Source organism: Mastigoproctus giganteus, chromosome 7 (assembly GCF_048544385.1).
Source record: "Mastigoproctus giganteus isolate SK-2022 chromosome 7, ASM4854438v1, whole genome shotgun sequence".
In the NCBI taxonomy this organism is placed as follows: domain Eukaryota; kingdom Metazoa; phylum Arthropoda; class Arachnida; order Uropygi; family Thelyphonidae; genus Mastigoproctus; species Mastigoproctus giganteus.
The window spans coordinates 231,849,440-231,870,284 of record NC_143581.1 but is presented as its reverse complement, the minus strand read 5'-3'; the positions used below and the strand labels follow the sequence as shown (position 1 = coordinate 231,870,284).

Sequence of the window (20,845 nt, the reverse complement as noted above, 5' to 3'; positions counted from 1 at the left end):
AGATTCGAGAACCGCAACTGCATTAGACACGTGCAACATGAAGTGCTTGGTGTTAGGACACTCATACGTATTTAGTACTTATTTGGGTCAAAAAAAAATAAATAAAAAAGTAACGTTTCTGTTTGTATTCTTGGGCAACTGCCTAAGATCGGAGGAGCTCACAAGACAAAGGGAATATAAGAACTGGATTTATATGGAAAACACAATTTTGCAAAGAACAGAGAAAATTGGGCGAGCCTGAAAAATTTTCCATATCTCGTTGTTTTTTTTTTTGTTTTTTTTGAAAAATCTTTCAAAATTAAAGTAATAACAATTTGAATTTAAAATATATGGAAGCTTATAGCGCAAACAGTTATGAATGTTTCTGAGTAGTGAAAAACCTTCGGAACTCATGTGGTTTTTATTAGTGGTTTTTCACACCCAACGTTTAGAGAATGTAATGTGGCAACGAATACATACTTAAAAATAGATGGATTACTCATATTAAATATGGTTTTTTCACCATGTCAGATGAGTAGACAATACAATCAAACCTTGTTGAGATGGGGACATCGCCATACAAAGTTTGGATATAGTTACCCTTGGATGATCCAGATGCGGTATGTTTCCAGCAACTAATCCTCGAAATGTATCGCTCCATTTATTTATTAGATACCAATTTCAGTACTAAATAAATATTAGAAACTGGATTCAGTAATTGTGCTGTTTTCATTTTTCTGTTTACCTATTCGCGTCACTTGTGTATGAACCCTTTTTGCTTGCTAGTACTGATGTGTTTTAATAATTTTCTGGTGTAAGTTGGAAGGAAGTAGAGGGCACATAATCGAAATGTTTTTTAACTTGAATCATAATTGCCTTGATGGCCATTCTGATTCAATTTAAATAGGCTCTTAATGGCCTTGAAAAAGTTTATCGGAGAAGAAATGGAAGTGAAAACGAGAAAGCATTAAAGAATGGACTATGAAGAGTGGAACTAAAATGAAAAGTAATTAATAAAAGCTTACTTAGAATGAAGATGCTAAAAATAATTAAAGCTTTTTATATCGATTATAGAAATATAAGTTTGCTTTATTCGAAGGACACATATCAGAGTTAACTCAAACTCTGTCTCGCATTTCAACTATTGTCAGTTTACGTTGCCTATCAAAGTATCAGTTGTCAAGTCTGGCTTAAGCAGTAACGTCTGTGCTTTCAGAAGTTCAACTCTGAGATATCTGGAGCACTCAGAAAGTATTTTTTAATGAAGTAGCAAAATCAGCTGCCATTATGGGAAAAGGTAATACGAAGGTAAGTAGTGATCGTCAGATAGGATGAAGGAATGCATTGTTTTTAAAGTCACGAGGAATGCGTCTCAAATGACTTTAAAAGAGTTTCTGACAATAACAATAATTATATATATATATATTTTTTATTTTCATTATAATCTCGTTCTGTTATGGCAATTTAGCCCCTATCAGATGGGTTTGTATTTCTTGCATTATTTTCTATTTAATTCAGTCATTCAGGTGGAACACAGTCCATTGACAAATTTTTGCCGTATAACTCAGTTCTTAGCTTCTTTCTTCAACTTTCTCTCTCTCTCTCTCTCTCTCTCTAATTGCCTTCCTCCAGGCTCCTTTCTCGTCTGTAACCCTGGAGCACATTCCAGGTATTGAAACATGAATTAGGAAATGCATTGTACTACTCCCATAAAATGAATGGGCAGCCCTGCTTTAGAGTGCATTTCACTGCCGACTCTGTCTTATCACCTTTATATAGGCTACTTCTCACTTAAATGTATCAAAAAAAAAGAAAAAAAAATCTGTTATGTTACATCCAACAGAGAACGAACTTATCAGCCTATGTGTAATATATTCATAAATTGTGTATGTTTGTTCAATTCTTGTTTTGCTGGTGGAAAAACTCAAGTTTCCAGGGGGGGGGGGGGAGGCTAGAATCTTGCTGTTCACATCTGTTCACATTGACTTAGCCACACAATGAAAAAATTACTCGCTTCATTGACATCTCATCTGTGTTCTGTTCTTTGGTGTCCCCCAAGACTCTCGCCCAGATCCGCCTAGTATTATTGTCTAAAATACATGTTGCCTCTCAAAGTATCAGTTGTAAAGGCCTGAATATATGTTGTTCGCTTCATTAACAGGTTTCGAAGGCGGGCCTTTTCCACCGGTGTAGCGAAGGCAGTGCTACCTTGCTACCCGCGCGGTGCTTAAATGTATCGCCAGTATACCCCTTTTTTTATTTCTTCTCTTTCAGGTTTTTGGCCCCCGTGGGTAGCACAGTTCGTATGATTGCCGTCCTCCCCACACCGGGTGGAAAAGACCCGAGTTCTTGTCCCATCAATGACGTAAGGAATTTCTATAGGCCTTTTTCACAACGTGGCTGAGTTAGTCGGTCTCAGGCGAGGGTAGCATGGTTTTTCCTCACGGAAACTTGGGTTTTTCGTCCAGCAAAACAGAAAATCAACCTCAGAATATGTGCAGTTTACAGATAATATACACGGAGCAATATGGCCTTAGTCGCTGATTCTCCTAAAACCGAATAACAACAACAATCAGGTTTTTAGTTCGCATAAATGTTCATTTGATACTACCAATCGCTAAATTTAATATAAATCTTAGCTTTATTTATGAATTTTTTTTTCTAATCTATTCGTTATTTCTTTTGTATTTTTGCATATTTCCAATCCAAATAAAGATTACCCTCCAGATTAGCCCTAGCTCGCCAATTTCTTCCCTCTCCACTGTTTTATTTATTTTGGTTTTCTTGCGTTCTTCTGCTCGACCATTTTTTGAAGATAATACTTCCAAGGTTGCATAAGTGTTCTACCCTTTCCGCTACTTTATCTCCTTCCTCATTCTCTCTTACTTTATCTCCTTCCTCATTCTCTTTTACTTTATCTCATACCTCATTTCTCCTTGGTCTCTTTACCATCTTCAGTCCTACCTCATCTTCTTCTAATTTGTGGTCACTTTTACCGCGATGTCTTATAAGTTAACATTATCGGTTTTTCTATTATCACGAATCCCTGGATTCTTGGTAACAGAAAAGTATTCACACGAAAAGACATTATCAGAAACCATTAGGAACAAAACTGAAAGTTAAACAGCAAATTCTTTGTTAGGTTTCTATTATTTTCCTCTTCACACGTACAGTTTGTATACTATTTCAAGTAGCCTTTGCTTTAATTTTTATATATCAGTTACATACTGAGTTACATTACATGTTGCTGCTGCCAGGAATCTTTTATTTTTTAATTCCGTTTTAACTGGGGCCAACAAACTTCTAAACTTAGGGAATAACACTTGCCTTTATTACACAAGTTTCTTCAGTTCAGACTGAAGTTTGGTCCTCCCAAACGAACAGACTACTGAATTAATTTGAAAGAACAAGTATTACGTAGATATTGAGAGTAATTCCTCAGATTCACCCCCCCCCCCACATTAAGCGACATAGTTGGCACACAAAACTTTTAGCCTTCCAGAAGTAATCACATAAAATATGAAACAAAGATAGTTTCGATCCTTCAAAATAATTTTGTTAAACCACACCTGACCAAGTAGCCCTAAATGTTCCCCCTGAGGTATAATTGCATTTCCATAATATGTTAAGGTAATTTATTTGGTTTACAGGATCCCTCAAGAGAAATAAGGACCGAACAAATGCATGGCCCATATCACATAATTTGTAGTGTGTTTAACATCGATTCTGTAGGTTATAAATCATACAAAGTACAAGAGGTTGGTTAAATCACTTTTGGGATATCGTATTCAAGACTGGAGACCGCACGTAAGAGACAACACTCCGAAACGCCACCGATGATTGTCTCTTCGTCGGTGGTTGCCTAAACCGGTGAGGAGACAACCTTAGACTTTGGGTGGCGAAGGCAATTGGGTACATTAATCGGGACAGTCTCTAAGGCAATTAGACGAAGTACATACAGAATGATAATGTTATTATTAATATAAACTTTTGGCCAATGGTGGACTGGGTCTAAAAATATTGGTTGCCAAGAGACAAAGGGGGGGGGCCACCCTTTAATAAAAATGATTTTATTAAATTTTTTTTATTAAAATAGTAATACAAGGTAAATTTTAGTTGCATACAGTAATAATATTGGAACTTCTATTATATTTTCTAACTACTAAAAGGTCATTAACATTTTTAACATATTGTCTAATGTTATTGCAAGGGGACCCACTTGCCATCAGGCAAGCTGACACCCTGACCAGTCCGCCACTGCTTTTGGCCTCTCTCATGACTCTTAATGAAACATAATGTTTAAAAAAAAACGAAAGAAGAATAATTATTATTAGTTAATTGTAAAACCCTCTGTGTATGCCGTTTATTCTCTAGGTAGTAGTAGTGGTAGTAGTGGCAGTAGTGGCAAGAAAGCAAGCGTATGAGCTTATGCAGCATCAGCAAAAAAAAAAAAAAAAAAATTACAAAACAATTCCCTCTAAATGTTTGTCCAGTTCCTCCTTAAATTTATTCAACCTATCAACTTCCACAACGACAGATGGAAGTTTGTTCCAGCAATTAACCACCCGCTGGCTAAAGGCAAATTTCCGCACATCTATTCTACATCTGTCTTTTCTTAATTTGAATTTATGCCCCCTTAGGTTCGTAATCTGAACAAGTGGAAGGATCCCATCAGAATTCAGCGTGCTCAACCCATTCAAAATCTTATACACCTGAATTAGATCACCTCGCAGGTGCCTACTCTCCAATCGCTCCAATTTGCAGAACTTAAATGAGGCCTCGAGACCTGTACGCAGTACTCAAGGCGTGGCTGACCACTGCCTTATGTCCCTCTGTGGCTGACCACAGAGGGACAATCACCTCCTTTTTCCTGCTAGGTGAATAAAGATCAATATTTACATATAAACCAGGAAAAGATTTATAAATTTGCGGTCCCTAGATCCGTTTCTACAGATGAACTTTTTTAACGACATACGAAACCCTGATTTGTTATTATTATTATTATTATTATTATTATTATTATTATTATTATTATTATTAGCCATATGGTACAAGGAAGCCTGAGGCTTATGCTGCACCAGGCAAAAAAAAAAAAATTTCTGAATTTACCCAGAGAGAGAAGTAGAAGGGAATCACCAAGAAAGATAAGAATGGTGATATCCAGCTCAGGACCCTGGGTGTGCCAAGCCCATACTCACCAGATGTGAGCCCCTGGGGGTAAATTTGCTGCGATATTCATTTGGTGATGACGAAAGCGGGATTTGTATAACATTTGTTATTCACTGGTGAGTTGGTTTACATACATTGTAAACTAAATTCTCTAGCAGGGTTTGCGTCAAAGGAGCCTTATCTCCAGACTCTCAGTAATGCAAGTGATTGCGCTGATGCAGTTTTGTTGTTGGTAAGTTTGCTTTTGTGTGCCATTTCCTTCGAAGATTGTTTACGCTTCAGTTTAAACCCGATGACGCACATCGTAAAAGTTTATGAAACTTATTAAAAGTGACAAAAAGAAGGAACGTTATTACATTCCTTTTTATTACCTCTATAATGCTATCTGTAATTTGCTTTTTGAAAATTTACGGCGGTATTGCACGCGTAAAATGCACCTAATGAACCTTCCAAGGACACACGCACAAGAAACTAACCTTTAAAAACTGAGTGTATTTTTGAAAGATGTCTTTACTAACAGATGTGCGAATGGTTACAGAATTCATGCACTGAAAATTCATTTCAGTTGAGTGCATTGCCGTCTGCCAAGTCGTGTTCCTTACCATAAATTATTATGATTCTATTGTATTAGAATATCAGTTCGTCTCACGACTTGTAAAAGAAAACGCCTCTATCACCAGATTTGTTTTCATTTCTATGGTGATGACAAACATGAAAGATTAATGAATGTGCGATGTATATATATATATATATAATGCTTTGGATAGATTTAGAAGTGTCAGATATAGCCTTCTTGTGATAAGAAAGTCTTTGCGGATTAATATGGAAAGGATTTCTGTTCTGTTCAGTGTATTTACATATTTCTGTTTAGCTGTTGTTGCGCTAAGAAATACGCAACCTGTCCGATTTGCAGAAAATGGATTAGTGTCGGAGGCTAATGAAAGAAAAAAAAACTGCAGATTCGCATTTAGTGTCTCTGGATGGTACGCAGAACCAGGGGTCTTCTTAAAATCATCACCCTGATATTGATCCATTTGATGTTCTAAGATTTTCAATCCTTCCATGGAAAGAACTCTTAAGTCTATGAAATATTGAATAGGTTGGCATTTTCTTAGTCCACAAGCATCCACTAAGATCAAATGGAGTATAAATGACCATGTCAGGAAGAGTTGACCGTTTTACATTGAACATTTTCTGAATTTTGCTGTAGTCTTTATTTGTAAGCTCATCATTCCAGTTAATGATAAGTGGCTTCGCTTCCCAATCATATGCAGATAATAAGTAAAGAAAACGAAGAAATCCTACTTGGGAAGAGCTTGGAGTTGAAAAAGGATAAGGAGAAAGGTAAATATATGCCATTAACAGCTCAATACAAGGTTCTGTTAAGTAATCTGCCATAATCTGCAATGTAATTTCTTTATGGCAAGCTACACTAACTCTAAATACATAGCCATTCTTCAGGACAACAAGATACTCTTCTTGTGGAATAGCAGTAACACAGTGCTGGGCCTTTAGAAGCTTTGCAAATTCAACATGAAATGCAGCTTTGAAATATCTGATAGTGTCACAATCATCTGGCCACTTACCACTTTTTTCGAAGTGCATAACAACTTCTAGCGGTTGAATCCATCTTGGTGTCCTCTTTGGCCTTTTCCTTGGTATAATTCTGTTATCCTTGATAAATTTGAGATGCTTTTTTTGCAAACAGCTGGTTGGCAAACGTGGAAATACCTCAGTCAAACTAAAAACAGGTGAAATTCCTTGTATGGAAGTTTTGTTTGTTATTTGGTTTTTAGAAGCATTAGCAACTAAGGCCATATTGCTCCGGGGATATGCGGTGGTCATTCACTGACCTTTCCGCATCCTCCGTATTTGGTGGGCACGGGCTCGAACCCCGGTCTAATCAAGAAGCGTGTGCTACGCACTGCTGCTCCTGCCCACCTGGCTACGGAGGCCCCTTGTATGGAAGTAATTGGCAGTGAAACACCATCTAGTTTTCTAAGATCTTTACAAAGTGAAGTAAAGGTATTAAGAACTTCTTGCTGGACTTCATCTCCTGACCCATATGGCGGCCATTCTGCTGGTAGCTTGAGGTTAGGAATATGTAACAGAGATTCAAGTTCACACCCAATATACTGCACAGTAGCATCGTTAATATGAAAATGCCTTTCTAAAATATGTTCAACAATATGAGACATCACTAAACGTCGCTCTAATAAGTTCTTTGCAGGCCAGAGAACAGTTTCACACATTTTTCCGTCTTTAAATCTTCTCAATCCAGATTTTTCCCCCCAAAAGTTTCGTAAGTCAGATGTGTCTGGACTGTCACCAGCAGGTCCTCTTGTAAGGATACTATTATATTTGTTTGGATTGAGTAATATTCCAATTTTAACTCTGCTTTTTTTATATGGATGTGGTGGAGGATCATGAATTGACCACTTTGTGGTAAATCCATAATGATAATCTAATAACAAAAGTTCTGTCTTCCAGCCCTTTCTTCAAAAGCTCCATTATATCTTTGAAAGTACAACAGCAACTGCATCACCATTATGATCCAAAATTTTGGATTTGAAAGTACAACAGCAACTGCATCACCATTATGATCCAAAATTTTGGATTCCATATTCAGAAACAAGACTGCTCTACCCATCTGAGAGAGATCACTCAAATGGATCAGATGGTCAAATTTTCTATAGAATGATATTTCATTTGGAAACAAATCACCAGCACTTTCTTCTGGATTTAAGTCAAAAAACTTGAGACTTAGTTGTGCTTCATGCTGTACCCGATATAATTTTGCCTTTGAAAGAGAAGCGGCAAGGTTCAAATATCCCGATGATTCTAGAAACACAACTTCGAAAGCATCTTTGGAATCTTTCATTTCTGGTTGTCCTTTAACTGACTGTGCCAAGGAAATACCTTTTTCTGCAAATGTAGACTCAGCCAGTAGCATTAGTGAATTCCTAAAAACCTGATAAGAACTAAGTGGTGTAATCTTTTGGGTAAATACCAGATATACTGCAAACATTGTCATGAGAAAACCAGTGAAACCATCTAAGTCCTCGTGTAGGGAATACTGAAACAACCAGAGTTTAAGTCACAGTATGCCATCTTTCAAACATTCAGAATTTCCAATTTCTGTAGAAAGAAATTCTTGAAGTTCAACCATCATTATATCAGAAAGAATACTTGTACAGTAGTATAATATGGTGATGGTGTCTCAGAATCTGTTGTTGTTTCACTCTGAAAATACCAGCTTGGTCTCACATTATTTCTATGTGGAATAAATCTGGAAATCTTGAGAAACCAGGGGTCACAGGTATGGGCTATATCTCCCCACCTTATGATCAGAGTAATCTGGATTGTTTACTACTATATGATGATTAAAGATATTTTTCCGCGGAACAATACTTTAGTCTCCTCCCGCTGTATGGTCCTTCTGTAGTCAGGTGGGCAGGAGCAGCAGTGCGTAGCACACGCTTCTTGATTAGACCGGGATTCGAGCCCGTGACCACCAAATACGGAGGATGCGGAAAGGTCAGGGAATGACCACCGCATATCCCCGGAGCAATATGGCCTTAGTTGCTAATGCTCCTAAAAAAAAAAAATTCTCACCTACTACCTCCCGCTGTAGAACATCCTGGAACTGTCTCTGTACAAAACGACCCCATCGTATATAAGTTTAATATTTCGAATGTAAGAAAAACTTATTTCTAAAGAATTCAACCGTGAAATATTATTATTAATTTTTTTTTCATTAAACAGACAGTTGGTCTATTTAATGTCTGTCAAATCTTGTAGTTGATTGTTGGAACAAACTTCCATCTGTCGTTGTGGAGGCTGATAGTTTGAATAAATTCAAGAACTGGACGAATGAATGGTGAAATGGGAAGTGTGTGTGTGTGTTTTTTTTTTGGCTGATGCTATATAAGCTATTTCTTGCATCATATGCTTCTTCTGATGCTAATACTAATGTTAAAAATTATCCTGTGGTTGAGATTCATGCAAGTATAAGGCTGGATGAAGTCATACATTTGTTCATATACGGAGATAATTATAAATTTTATAAAAGAGGCCTCGTTGGAGTTTTAAATTGTATATGTTGCAGTGGCGCAACCAGGTTTTGAAGTGAGGGGAAGCAAAGGGGTAAAATAGGCACCAATTGTTTGATTATATATAATTTTTTTATAGTTTTCATCATATGATAATAAGGCATTCACTCCCCCTGCTTTCCCCCAGGATACGCCACTGATATGTTGGGATTCTCCTTTTTAATTAAACAGCTCATTCCTTTTCTTGGTAATGGGCTCGTCTTTGCTATATACCGGATATTTGGCAGAGACCATTACGTCATCTTCATTTGCTCAGATTCATTGTTCACTGTTTCTCTTTCTGTTATTTTTAATGATGTTGCAATATTTCCACTCTGGATATTATTGTTGCTATTTTGTTGTATTGTCTATGATAATCGAAGGACTTTAAATAGCTGCCTTTAAAATGTGGGGTCGTTGATATATGAACCCTAGTAGGTCGTCTCTCGAACTTCCACTCGAACTCTGCTCACAAGGTCTGTAGTTCGCTCTGTCGCGGCTGTTCACATTTGCATGTATACTGCACCTCCTGAAGCCGAAATAGCAACCTAGATATGCGGGGTTCACGTCTAGAGCAGCAATGCGCTCACATGCTGTACCAAAGGACCGGAGTTCGATTCTGGTCAAAGACCTTTGAAAAATTTCCGGGCTTCTTCCATTTAGATGCAGGTTAGTTGGTCTCACTTATGAGAGGGAGGAAAAGGAACGTCACGCCATGAACAATTTTTCTCAGTAATCTTTGGATTTATAAACAGATAAGAAACATACTGAATACTCCAGTTTACAATTTACATATAATTATATATTTCAAACCAAATATATATTTCTTAAAGATAAAAAGCGCATGTTTAATATACTGGAGATACTGAATAAAAATTGATTTTTATTATTTTTTTGCAATTAATTTGCATAACTTCGTTGATTAAATTACTGGAAATCGCACACTTTATTTGCTACGTTAGTAATCTGCTTTAGCACACAACCGATGCTGTAAACCTAAAAGAAAAAGGAACCGTACCATGTCTTCAAAAAAGAGAGAGATTGTTTGTATTTGGTTTTTAGGAGCATTAGCAACTAAGGCCATATTGCTCCGGGATATGCGGTGTTCATTCCCTGACCTTTCCGCATCCTCCGTATTTGGTGGTGATAGGCTCGAACCCCGGTCTAATCAAGAAGCGTGTGCTACGCACTGCTGAAGAAACTCCAGCAGAAAATGGAGCTTCTCTTACAAAATTGTAAAACACAACAAAACTTTCAAGACTCAAAAGTAAAAGAAATGCATGTATACACACTCAAGGACATTTATGTGTGTGGTCTGCTTGTAGCGGCTCCAGAACCTGGGTCCATCTCCGCAAATTGTCTCTGTCTTGACTACAGAATCTGTGTAAGCAGGGCCTGAAATGTGAGCAGCCAACACCTGAGGAACTGCTGCCTGATGCCCATCCCAAGGCACGTGGAGCCAGGCATATTCTACTATCCGCCCCTCAGTAGTGCGCTAAAATCCGGCATCCACCGGATGTAGTGCAATACCAGGGATGCCAGCAATCCCGTACTCAGGATGCCCAGTCCTGAGTACCAGCAGAAAGAAAAAAATAATAAAACAATATATATAAATTAATAATAATAAATAAATAAAATAATAATAATAATAATAAATTAATAATAATAAATAAATAAAATAATAATAATAATAAATTAATAATAATAAATAAATAAAATAATAATAATAATAATAAATTAATAATAATAAATAAATAAAATAATAATAATAATAAATTAATAATAATAAATAAATAAAATAATAATAATAATAATAATAAAAACCACCAGTGGTTGACATCTCTGAACAACCTCAGAGATCAAAAGAATCCAGCATGCTGGTATGTGACGCAGGGAACAGCTCAGCAAGAGCTTGTTGAATTATCCAGTGTGGTGAAGCATCTTCATTCTTCTGCTGAAGACATCGTTGGTGAAGATTTGAAGGGCTTGAAAGTTAGTCGCATTTTCAATTAAGACTTTAAGATTGACTTCTGAGATGTTCTGAACCTTATTTTCAAGTGTTGTCCGTTGTTCTTCGTAGTTGGGGCAGGACAATAGGATGTGGTTCCAGGATTCCTCTTCCTCACAAGAGCAATGAGGATTTGTCGCAAGTTCGAATTGGAACAGTTTCGCTTTAAGAGCACCATGTCCTGTTAGGATGTAAGATGCGCTCATGGATGGGTAGAACCAATTACAATGCGGCTTATTCATGGCAAAGGTGACATCCGGGATAAAAAGTCTGGTGACCTCTCCATTGGGACTTTCCTCCCATCTAACCTGCCAAAGGGAGAGCAGTTTATTCCATAGGTTTATTTTTTCCTGTTTGATATTTGTAGCCGGATTGCGGTATATTCCAAGGAGTGAGGTTGGTAGGCCTTTTTTGTGTTTGTAGATGAAGCCTCTATAAGCTATATATATAGATCCAGGGGGAAGGGCCCTTGATAGAACCTGCGGTGCATTAGTTGAGGTTGTTCTTGGTACTCGGTGTGTCGCAAGCAGCATGGTTCTTTGCATGGAAAGGAGTTTTCCCCGGATTTTACTGTTAGTGACTCTATGAGATGTGAGTGCCCAGTGGGCCACTTTTGGTAAGCAGAACTGGCGCTGTGGGATGAACCAAAAGCCAGGTTACTGCGCCCGATGCGAGACATCGGACATCTCGCATCGGGCGCCGTAACCTGGCTTTTGGTTCATCCCACAGCGCCAGTTATGCTTACCAAAAGTGGTCCACTGGGCACTCACATCCTTTCGTCCGGGCTTCGAGTCAAGCAAGTCGGACTTCTCACCCATTTAAAGTTTGAGAATACGTTGAGGTCGTTTGGGCCCCAAGGCCTCTAATCATTCGCTTTACCGGATGAGTCACAACTCCCCAGCAGCATAAGAGGCAATTGGCAAGAAGACACTTTATAGTAGAGAGATAGGGTTCTTTTGGTGAGTTCCCAGTCCGAACTGGAGATCCTGATGACGGCTGCAGTGAAGGCTTTGGTTTTGTTTGCTAAACTGTTCACGTGTGGTTGGAAACTGAGCCTGTTGTCCAATATTATTCCAAGGTGTTTAGTTTGTGCCACATATGGAATTTTCTTCCCGTGAATAAGCACTTTAGGGGATCTGCGGTAATCCAACCTGTTTTTGAAGATCATTAGCTTTGTTTTTGCGTTTGATGTTTTTAATTTATTTGTGAGGGTCCATTATCAGGACAGTCTTTGCTCGGTCCTCAAGGGTTCTCCTGGATCTTCCTGCAATGCAAATAAGCAAGTCATCTGCAGAGGCGAAATTGACGCAGTTGTCAAAGCTTCTGGTGAGCCACTGGTCAAGTACAGAGTTCCAAAGGAGTGGTCCTAGCACTAATCCTCGTGGGCAATCTCTGTTTATAAATTTTGAATATGACAGGCGTTGAGCAGTGACCTGAATTGATCTGTTACTGAAGTAGGAGCTTATGACTTTGTAAAGATATTGATTGCAGTTTGCCAGTCTAGGTTACCCGAGGGAACTCTCCCACCAAAGGCACTCTCCTCAAAATCGACAAAGATGGCCATCTCATAGACTGGAGGGAAGTCATTCACCATCTTCCGATCGATGTTGCATGCTAACCTGCACATGACTCCTTGGAAGCTCTTTGTTCTTGCAAAAAAAAAAAAAAAAATATCGCCATGCTGAGAAAACTTCTGACCAAGAGGACAGATGATCCCAACATGAATGGCATTGTCAGAACTCCCAGATCCCGTTATAGGAGCGCACAGAACATCACCCCCCCCCTCCCTAAAGAATAAAACTCGTCAATTTCACCTGCCTCGGTAGAATGTTTCCAAGATACTGTCGATAGCTGAGTTGGTATAGTGCTGGAATGTGGTTACTGATTCAATCATTCGACCTGGTTAAATCCATGTCGACTGAGATTTGCCTGAAGTAAGTGAGTGGTCAGCGTGGGTGCCTGCTGCACACGCATTTGAGTTGACTGTAGTGTGAACCCACGTGGCTACTAAATACGGTTAATGACTGTATTTATCTTCAAAATAATTGGTTGCTGACTCCTTTGTCTTAGTCGTCATTCCGGAGTATAAACAGAACCTCATTAATTCTTCGATGAACTTCAAATACATCCTCACAAATTAACTGAAAATAAAGCACGGAAGAATAATCCAAGACAACCAACCTGTATTGCTGAGTTGCTTGACTTATATCCAAACCCATAAGATACCCAGTAGTGAATAATCAACTACGAAGCCCACTTCATCCAAAGAAGCAGTGATGATTACTTTCTGTGACCGTAGAATGAAATGAACACTTAGTAACTTAAAAAACTACCAATGTACCTTTAAAACACTTATACGAGAACCTCTTTCAATTTACCCAGATTTTTAGAATACTCCTTTTTATAGACAACGATTCTCTATATATTAATTTCATTGTACATAGTATGTTCATTTATAACACAAGTACGATATGTAAATTCGGAAGTAATCAGCAAAAACGCAAGCCGAGTAAAGATCAAATACAAAAAACATCAATATTAACAACAGCAACAACCAAAATAAGGGGGGGGTTAAAAAAATTATGATATTAGGATCACCCCTCAAATTTAAAATAAGAACTTATATAGGACTTTCTTCTACTCCTAAGATTGTCTTGGCCTCATGGCAACAAACTCTTGTTTTTTCCCTTCCCCTTTATTTTATTTTCCCTTCTCTTTTTTTTCTCCTCCCCTTTATTTTATTTCATTTTTTTACTTCTCTTTTTTCCCCTTCCCCTTTATTTATTTATTTCTTCTCTTCCCCCTTTTTTTATTTATTATTATTATTTTTTTAACTTGGTCTCCGTCCAGGAAGCTTAGGTGACCAGTCAGAGAAGCAATTTGTACTACCCAATACTTCTCTGTGGTACAGCCTGGCTCACCTCCTAGTGGTGTGTATGGGCACTTGAGGTCCCAACAGCGGTCCCGCGGCCAAGAAGCCAGAAGAACAACAGAACCTGACATAAACACACACTCACCACATACTTCTGGCATTTACAGAGTACTGTTATCCTCACAAGAGTACTAAAGGCACAATTGTGGGAAACCACTGGTGGCGCCTCACCCCCCAAACACTATGTGAAACAAAATAAACAATAGGATGGGAATCGGGTTAAGACTGTCTTAATTGTTATGTTTTAATGTTAAATTAAATTAAGACAATATTTTAATTGCCATAATTTATATAGTTTCACAAGACCAAGCTATTATTTTTAAGCCACCCGAACAATTAAATCCATCTGCCGTGCTGTGTCTTATGTCAGTATTGCGTTCTATGATCGATTTGTCTGTTTTCTGGACCAAAAAACCCCAGTTTCTTGGGGAAAAACCTTGCTATCTACTCCTGAGTCCGAGTAACTCAGCCACGGAGTGAAAAAAGCCCATTAAAGTTCCTCGCGTCAACCACGGGATTCGAACCCGGGCCTTTTCCACCCGGTGTGAGGAGGACGGTGACGATACCACTGTGCTATCCGCCCAGACCTATATTGTTTCACAGTAATCGTCGAGCATTGTGGTAGGTTTTGAGTTTCCATTTATAGTGATATTTCACTCAATTCAGACTTGGTGCCATCAAGGGAGCGCCACTTAAATTTGATCATATTGACATTTTATCTAAATTATTTCGCTAAGGTATTGCTTCTATAATTCCCTACTCTTTTGTTAGATCCTCCTGTTTTAATACTGATTTTTTGTATTCGCTCCATATTTGGTTTGCCTTTCTGCTGACTACTACTTCCTAATTTTCATATCCTGTTTGTGTTATTTGTCATTATGCTTACGTATGTCTTACTAATATTTCCTCTTCCTTTTCATTATTCATTTAATTAAAATTTGTGTAATTTATGTTCATATCGACAAACAGTCCCTTAATAACCCGTCAATCACCTCTGTAGCCTGTAATTCGCCATTGGGTGAATGTATAAAGCAATAAACTGAATAATAATTATTATTAACTCTAACATTGCTGTTATGGGTGTTGTATCAATCATCAGTGTAACATATATATTACTATTGATTGCAATAAGGATACAGTATATTATTATTATACCTTTTGGAGTTTGAGATATTTTTCATGCCTTGAGGAGTAGGGTTTATGTTCCTCTCCGCGTCATTGATCAATATTGAATACTGCTGTACCCTAGTTCCCAAATTTTCGGCTTGTACGTAAAATCCTCACAGATCGACACTGCTACGGGTACAATTGCTAAGCTGTGTGTGTATTACAACATGTTGGTTGGATACATGTACATATTTTAGTCCGATAGCGTTGATACCGTCATTTATTGGCAATGACAGTCCTGGTATATAATCCGGTAGTAACAATTCATTCAATTTCCGTTGAATCATTCAATATCTATAAGGGAGGCCCAGGAAATATTTTGAAGAGCCCACCCTCAACGTTTTTTTTAACTTGTTATTCCTCGCAGATCGCGGAGAGTTAGTGACTGTAAATGCTCATGAAGGACAAATAATTTAAGTTTAATGAACCAGTAATTCCAAAAAGACAACGTATGAGGCTCGGCATTGGGAGAGGATGGGGCGAGTTGTTGATAGAAGAAAATAGACGCAATAAACGATATATTTGAGGTAGAAATCAATTGAAAGCTGTTCATTTTTTTTAATAGTGCTCTTTATAAGGTAATAGAGCAGCTTCATAATTTTTAAAGTAGCTCAATGTTGTTCTCGATTGGGATTTTTAAGACTCAGCTGTTTTGGTCTATGAATGAGGGAAAAAAATTCCGGTCAAGAACAACCTTGATAAATTTATATCTTCTTAGCAGCATTTTGTCACAAATTTAGAAAAAAAAGTAAGATATGAAGTTTAAGATTTGTGCGATTATATATTCAGTCGGTCTTGCTGCTTGGAATCTACTTGCAGGGGTCGATCCCACCACGGAATTTCCTCTTAGCTCAACGGCCCCTGCACGTGTTCCCGAACTATTCAGTTCGAGTCCGTTTCACCCATTTAGTGACACCACATTGTGAGTGCATGAAATGGCAGTAAAATGATTTAAGCCTGTTACGCAGATTGAGTTCAAAGGGTCAGGGAATTATAAATTCTTTTCTAGGAAGGGCTTACCGCTTATCTGGGTGTTAATCTGATTACAATAGGCGGCGGAAGTTGCCCAGTTACGCAAGAAGGCATTGCTTACTTCGAATGCCAGTTGTTTTTGCAACTCCATATTAGTATTTAAACCAAGAAATCCGCTGTCGTACATGACTATTCGCTCGTTGTTCCTGGCAATCTATGTATATAACTGTAGCGTCTGATAGCGAGTGAAAGAGAAATTTAATTCCATAGGTAGATGGTTTTTTTAATATTTCTTAAAGGGTGTTGCTACGTAACTTTAGTTATTGAACCAAGGACAGTAGATAACCATTATCAGCTATGCTGACATATGTTTTGCTTATGGATTTTCCAATGAACAAAAGAACTGGTAGCGACCTCTATATTTTTTTATCGTAAAAGACTTGTTGGTGCGTCAATGAATAAGTGTGTGTATAAAATAAATATTTCAATCATAACATTTAATTAATGTAAAGCAATTAAAAGGAATTTATGAAAATGAGATGCCTTGAAATAATATAATCCTTCTAGCAGGATAATTATTGTTAAATACTTCAACAGCTCATAAAGTTGATATTGAATACAGCACAATAGTTCATTATGGCAACAAGCTCCAAAGGTTCACAAATAGATTATCAAATAGTGAGTAATCACATGTGATGTAGAATATAATAATTACAGGAATATATTATAACAAATATATATAGAAATATATCGTGTTCTTCCTTGCACAGAACTCGAACTGATCCAAAAAAGGGTAACAACCTCTACATCGACCTTGCCTGCAGTTTTTACGGAAATGACGTCAGAATGACTTTTTCAAACTGGAAGTGTAGGTCACATGAGCAGTGATTGCGATAAACAGAGTGATCATTTGTTTCCCATCAACCAATTGCTGGTGGCAATCATAGTCGCATTTGAAGAGGGGGATTAGTTTCAAATATTGTGCAGATTGAAAAAAAATCTTTTTAAGTATGTGAGAACTGTCCGTTTTCAGTAACTAGGAGATATGTACTTACGCGCCGTCTAGTGATTAAATATGAGCATCTCAGTCCGTTACGAGAAAAATCAAAAAACAATGAAAACTAACAGTGTGATACACCCTCAACAAAGTATGAGAACTACAAATGATGGCGTTGTTTGGCAGGATAGTCAAGTAGGTTTTTAGTGTTAAACTCTAAATGATATTATATTTCACAATTGAAAGTAATTTATGTTATCGGTGAGGGGAGATGGTGTGTCAACCATCTCCACTCACCGATAAGCATTTTGAACATATACAGATTAATAAGCCGATCTGCACATCTAAGACCCTTGCTTTCTCTTTCATTGGGATGTATAGGTTGCGTAGTGTGAGGTCTCTACGGCTTTTTGAAAAGTTGGTTCACATATAAGATATCTAAGTAAGGATAGGTAATTAATTCATGATATTGTGCTAACATTTACAAGCATTGATGTTGTAAGATAGGAAGTTTCAGTTAGATGATAAGTGATTTGAACATTAATATATTTTCGTACAATTTTTAATGAAATAGAAATCTCAAAAAAAAAAAAAAATTTTCCAGTGTCTACAGATTGGCTTGTGTTTTCACATGTAAAATGCATTGTTTTATGTTTGACTCTTATTTTTAAGTGCAACCATACTTTTATATTATTATATATTGAATTTTTATAAGGTATTCTAATTCTCGCATGAAAAAAAGAAATTCTAACTTTCAATATCATTTTTTGAACCTTTTGATAAGACATTAAATATATTCATGTGCGAACATTTTTAATATTAACGCTGTCAGCGTGAACTCGTGTGTGGGTCACTTGATCTAATATCTTCTTCTTAACTCCTATGCATAATGGCAGCACAATTAGGAATTATTTGCAATATTAATTTTTAAAAATCAGAAAACAACGAAAAAAAGTAAATTAATAAAATATGTTAACCTTGGCCAGGAACAGTTTACAACAGCACAATATGTCAGTCTTGTATTGGCGTTTAAGGGCACAAGGGCAGTTGAGGCCAAAATGTGGCAGTCAGTCTTGTAAAAATTTTTCTTTATTAATTTAATTTCGTACTGTTAATGTATTTTGCAATATAATTAAATTAGATTGGTGTGAAACCAAGAACTCACATAAAAGGATGAAAATATGTTAAAGCATATCATGAAATAGCCTGACACACAGGCAATAATAGTGCAATAATTAAAACATTAACCACCATGAGATCTGATAGTCAGGTCTCGCCCTCTGCTGGTTGGTGTGCCACGAGACCTGCATTTCAGTTCACAGTATGTTCATTTCAACTCTGAGATGGTACACTTCCGATTTTGCGGTGTATCTTATGGATATTTCAAGTATGTGGAATCTGTGATTTAACCTTGCAGTTATTTGAAACTTTTTAATGGATAACTGGATTGATCTGCTGAAGATTCCAACCTTTTTATTCCATAGGGTAACTATGTGATAGTTCTGAAAAATACAGTAATGAAAAAATAATAAAGCATGATATTTTGAAATGATAAGAAAAATACCTTGTAACAATGAAAATTTTATTAAAATTTGTAATTCATATTTTTATTCATATAAACTTTTACTGTTCATATAAACCCAGGGGCTCACACTGTAGTGAGTATGGGCTTGGCACACCCAGGGTCCTGAGATGGATATCATCATTCTTCTCTCTCTCAGGTAACTCAATTTTTTTTTTTTTTTTTTTTGCTGGTGCAGCATAAGCTTCAGGCTTCCTTGCACTATATGGCTAATAATAATAAACTTTACATTGAAATATTTTTAAAATAGTAGTGTTGTTAGTCCAGTGAAAGGCCATCTTAAAAAACTTTCTCCACATATTATTACATTTTTTTTTTTTGTGAAGTTGCATGTGCAACATAAATAGTGACTGTTTACTTATGAAGAAAACTGCCATAACTTCAGTGTGAAAAGAAATAAATATCTGTTATGTCCCACCTGTTACTTGTAGCTCTCAATGGCCTTTGTGTCATATGAACATGCCACATAGCAGGTGGGCCATAACAGATATATATTTCTTTTCACACTGAAGTTATGGCAGTTTTCTTCATAAGTAAACATAATAGTCACTATTTTGCAACTTCACAAAAAAAAAGAAATGACAAAAATGTGAACAAGTCATATTAAACAAGCGTCAAGAAACATACACTATTTTATGGCCAGAAGTGACAGTTTTTTTTTTTTTACAATTGGGTGTTACGACACAGAGGTTCAAGCCCCTGACTACTAAATACGGTCGATCTGCCAACGTGCACTGGACCAGCTTGGCAGATTATGGTCCATTTCCCTCAACATGAATTGTTGAGGAGGCTTCCATCCTGCAGTGGGTTGATAATGGCTGCAGTTTACCTTTTTTTTTTTTTTTTTTTATGATGCAAGAAAGCAAGCTTATACAGCATCAGCCAGGAAAAAAAAAAAAAAAAACCTTCTCATTTCACCCATATGTTCACTCCAAAAGTGTATCCACTTCTTCCTTGAATTTATTTAAGCTATTCCAGAATGACAGATGAAAGTTTGTTCCATCAATCAACTACCCGCTAGCTAAAGGCAAATTTCTGTTCATCTATGCTACAACTGTCTTTCCTCAGTTTGAGTTTGTCTCCTCAGGTTTGTAATCTGAGCAAGAAGAAGAATCCCATCAGCATTGAGCCTGCTCAAACCATTTAAGGCCCTGTACACCTCAATCAAGATCACCTTGCAGGTGCCTAGTTTCCAGATGCTGCAATTTGCCCTTCTCTGTACTGGTTCCAACACCTCTACATCCTTCCTAAAATGAGACCTCCAGACCTGTATGCAGTGCTCAAGGTTGCTCAATACTAGGGAATAATCACCTCCTTATCACTGGTAGCAAAATTCCTGTATATCACTGACAAGACTATAACTAAACAAGACAATAACCAAGCCATTCTGGCATACAAGCAATGGACCTGACCAAAAGGGTTAATTTAAGAGCCCAGTAACTTTTTAAATTTGTTTTAGAAACTAATCCAGAAGTTAGGTACAGAGGATGAGAAGTAAGTTCTTTGTTATCATCCAGTATGCCCTGGAGAGAGAGAGAGAGAGTTGGAACAAACTTCCATTTTAGTGGAGGTCAACAACTTAAATAAGTTCAAGGCAGAACTAGAGCAATATTTGGAGTGTGTGAATGGATGGGTGAAATGAATGGGAGGGGTGGTTTTTTTTTTTTTTTTGGCTCATGCTATATCAGCTTGCTTTCTTGAATCATATGCCTATGCTAATGCTAAAAGACTACCATACAAATTGGAGCAGTGTAACAGGCAAGTTACTGTTATGGATAAAGGGATAGTTGAGTGGGAGAAAACAGAGCAGTTATTAATGAACACTTTTCTTAATGCACCAATGTTATTAGTGGAATTCCCAAGGGTGCAGTGCTTTGGTTGTTTTTTTGTTTTCTGTATTTATTAATCATATTGATAAATGTATATCAGGCTTAATGTCTATATTTAC

At 37.2% G+C, this 20,845-nt stretch overlaps 2 protein-coding genes across 3 annotated transcripts in view; one reads left to right on the top strand and one right to left on the bottom strand.

The window, feature by feature from the left end:
* The first annotated feature begins 1,192 nt into the window (after positions 1–1,192).
* The window catches only part of LOC150083767 (leucine-rich melanocyte differentiation-associated protein), a 92,885-nt gene continuing 73,232 nt past the window's right edge, over positions 1,193–20,845 (top strand). The window contains exon 1 of one of the 2 annotated variants that reach the window (XM_090377475.1): positions 1,193–1,287. In XM_090377475.1, coding sequence (XP_090233601.1) covers positions 1,267–1,287 — 21 coding nt within the window. In that variant the 5' untranslated portion in view covers positions 1,193–1,266. Of the gene's footprint in view, positions 1,288–17,225; positions 17,511–20,845 lie in introns of those variants that run through there. The other variant, XM_090377473.1, reaches the window with a different exon arrangement.
* On the bottom strand, positions 6,163–16,505 carry LOC150083768 (nucleolar protein 6-like). Its single transcript, XM_090377716.1, is given in 5 exon segments — positions 6,163–6,889; positions 7,090–7,586; positions 7,694–8,338; positions 8,341–8,505; positions 16,440–16,505. Coding segments are annotated over 5 exon segments (2,100 nt in total).